The 2,413-nt window shown below is 40.4% G+C and overlaps 1 protein-coding gene across 1 annotated transcript; it reads right to left on the bottom strand.

The window, feature by feature from the left end:
* Nucleotides 1-23: 23 nt before the first annotated feature.
* LOC111647844 (neuronal cell adhesion molecule-like) lies at nt 24-2,379 on the bottom strand. The gene is made up of 3 exons (XM_023397520.2): nt 2,261-2,379; nt 1,971-2,147; nt 24-1,729 (listed from the first exon to the last, which is right to left on the bottom strand). The coding sequence occupies exons 1-3, from the start codon at nt 2,361-2,363 to the stop codon at nt 1,641-1,643; spliced, it is 369 nt and encodes a 122-aa protein (XP_023253288.1). The 5' UTR covers nt 2,364-2,379; the 3' UTR covers nt 24-1,640.
* Between the last annotated feature and the right edge of the window lie 34 nt (nt 2,380-2,413).

Raw genomic sequence — 2,413 nt, 5'->3', positions numbered from 1 at the left:
ACATGCCGAGTGAAAACACAACGCCTCTAAATCCTGAGGTTCAAAGTTAAATTCAGCACCTGGTTCAGTGTTATACCCCCCCCCCCCCCAAAAAAAAAAATGATAAAACTGAATTACAGCATGTATATTATTTGGTTCAAATCAAACTCTATGCACAATCCATCAGTGTAATGCATCAGCAGGTAAATGAAATGAGTTAGTGCTACGTCAGCTACAAACGCTTTCACAAGCAGCATGCGAGAGGTCTAATGAAAACATGTTCATTTCATGTAAAAACAAAAGGACTGCAAGCACATCTAATTTTAATGAATAAAAAATCCTATATTTTAGACTGTTACAATAAATACAGTCTATTCTATCCGGATAGGACACAAGCATCACTGCTTGCAGATGCCATGGAAGTCTGTCACACTTAAATCCTACTTATTCACATACAGTGGTATGAAAAAGTTTAGGCACCCCTGACAATTTCCATTATTTTCATTTATAAATCATTGGGTGTTTGGATCCGCAATTTCATTTTGATCAATCAAATAGCTGATGGACACAGCAATATTTCAATAGTCAAATTAGGTTTATTGGATTAACAGAAAATGTGCAATATGCATCAAAACAAAATTTGACAGGTGCATAAATTTGGGCACCCCAGCAGAAAAATCACATCAATTATTAGTATAGTATAGTATATTATTCAGTCGAGCCTCCTTTTACAAAAATAACAGCGTCTAGACGCTTCCTATAGCCTCTAATGAGTGTCTGGATTCTGGATGAAGGTATTTTGGACCGTTCCTCCTTACAAAACATCTCCAGTTCAGTTAGGTTTGATGGTTGCCGTGCATGGACAGCCCGCTTCAAATCATCCCACAGATTTTCAATGATATTCAGGTCTGGGGACTGGGATGGCCATTCCAGAACATTGTACTTGTTCCTCTGCACGAATGCCTGAGTAGATTTTGAGCAGTGTTTTGGGTCGGCCTAACTTCAATTTTGTGACTGACTCTTGAACATTGTTCTCAAGAATCTGCTGATATTGAGTGGAATCCATGCGACCCCCAACTTTAACAAGATTCCCAGTAACGGCACTGGCCACACAGCATGATGGAACCTCCACCGAATTTTACTGTGGGTAGCAAGTGTTTTTCTTGGAATGCTGTGCTCTTTCGCCGCCATGCATAACACGCTACTCTTCAGAGGAGAGTCAAAAAGAACAACTTGCAATTGGCCACCTTAAATACCTTTTCTCATGATTGGATGCACCTGTCTATGAAGTTCAAGGCTTAATCTCACCAAACCAATTTTGTGTTCCAATTAATCAGTGCTAAGTAGTTACAGGTATTCAAATAAAAAAAATGACAAGGGTGCCCAAATTTTTGCACAGCCTATTTTTCACATCTGATTCAATTTCATACAACTTAATATTGCTACACTAAAAATCTTTGTCTGGAAAATACCCCAGTACTCAGCTTTTATTTAGAAAATGAATGGCATGCCACTGTGATCATTTTCTGTGAAGACGGAGTAAATTATGCAGCCTCAGAGGGGTGCCCAAACTTTTTCATACCACTGTAAAGGGAGTCTGCAAACAACTTAGTCACATGCAGGGAAATGTAAGTTAAATACAAATAACCAAGTGAAGTTAATTATATCTGATGCTGTAATGAGCATGCAGGGACTTCCACTGGCAAACTTGGGTTACCTTTGCCCGTCACTACAGTGGGCTGAGTACGAGCTTCAGAGAGAAGAGAGAGAGATAGAGGTAGAGGAGTGTGAGAGGTTGAATGCAGTAGACCCTCGTGGTTTTAATTTTCACAGGAATCCCTACTCTCTGTCAGGGCCCTGTCATTCTCACTACTGCACTCCTCATTTCGGTTGCTGATATAACATTCTCACCTTTTCTTCCTGTTGTGATTGTAATTTGCTACACATGAAGCTAAACGTTCAAACTGTAAGTTTATGTACCCAGGACTCACTTGTGTCCATGACTGTGAAGGCCTCTTCTGTGATGATGGGGCCAGAGCCCTTGATTGTCTTTGCACTTAAGTAAAACTTGTACAGCATACTGGAGTTCAGGTTGCTCAGGGTAATGGTGGTCTCGTTGGCTTGAAAGGTCATGACCTTGACTGGTCCCAGTTCACTGGTGATGTTGACTGTAGAGACAAAGTCAATAATGGAAAAATAACAAAAGTTTTTCCCTTTCCACGAATGCTGCTTAATACTGGTGCAGAATACAGGTAGAGTGTCAGGCAGCTGGTAAGCCTACCTGGTTGGTATTTCAGTGTGTATCCAGCGAGGCGTCCATTGTTGTTCATTGGTGGACCCCAAACCACAGTGAGAGAGTCCAAACCGGGGTTGATGACATTCATAAAAGAAGGAGGTCCGGGGACTGAAAAAAAAAAAAAAAAAAAAAAAAAAA

Source organism: Seriola lalandi, unplaced genomic scaffold, assembly GCF_002814215.2.
Source record: "Seriola lalandi dorsalis isolate HSWRI2012SDOR001 ecotype SW California unplaced genomic scaffold, Sedor1 jcf7180002036292, whole genome shotgun sequence".
Lineage (NCBI taxonomy): Eukaryota > Metazoa > Chordata > Actinopteri > Carangiformes > Carangidae > Seriola > Seriola lalandi.
This window is presented reverse-complemented; position numbering and strand designations above follow the sequence as displayed.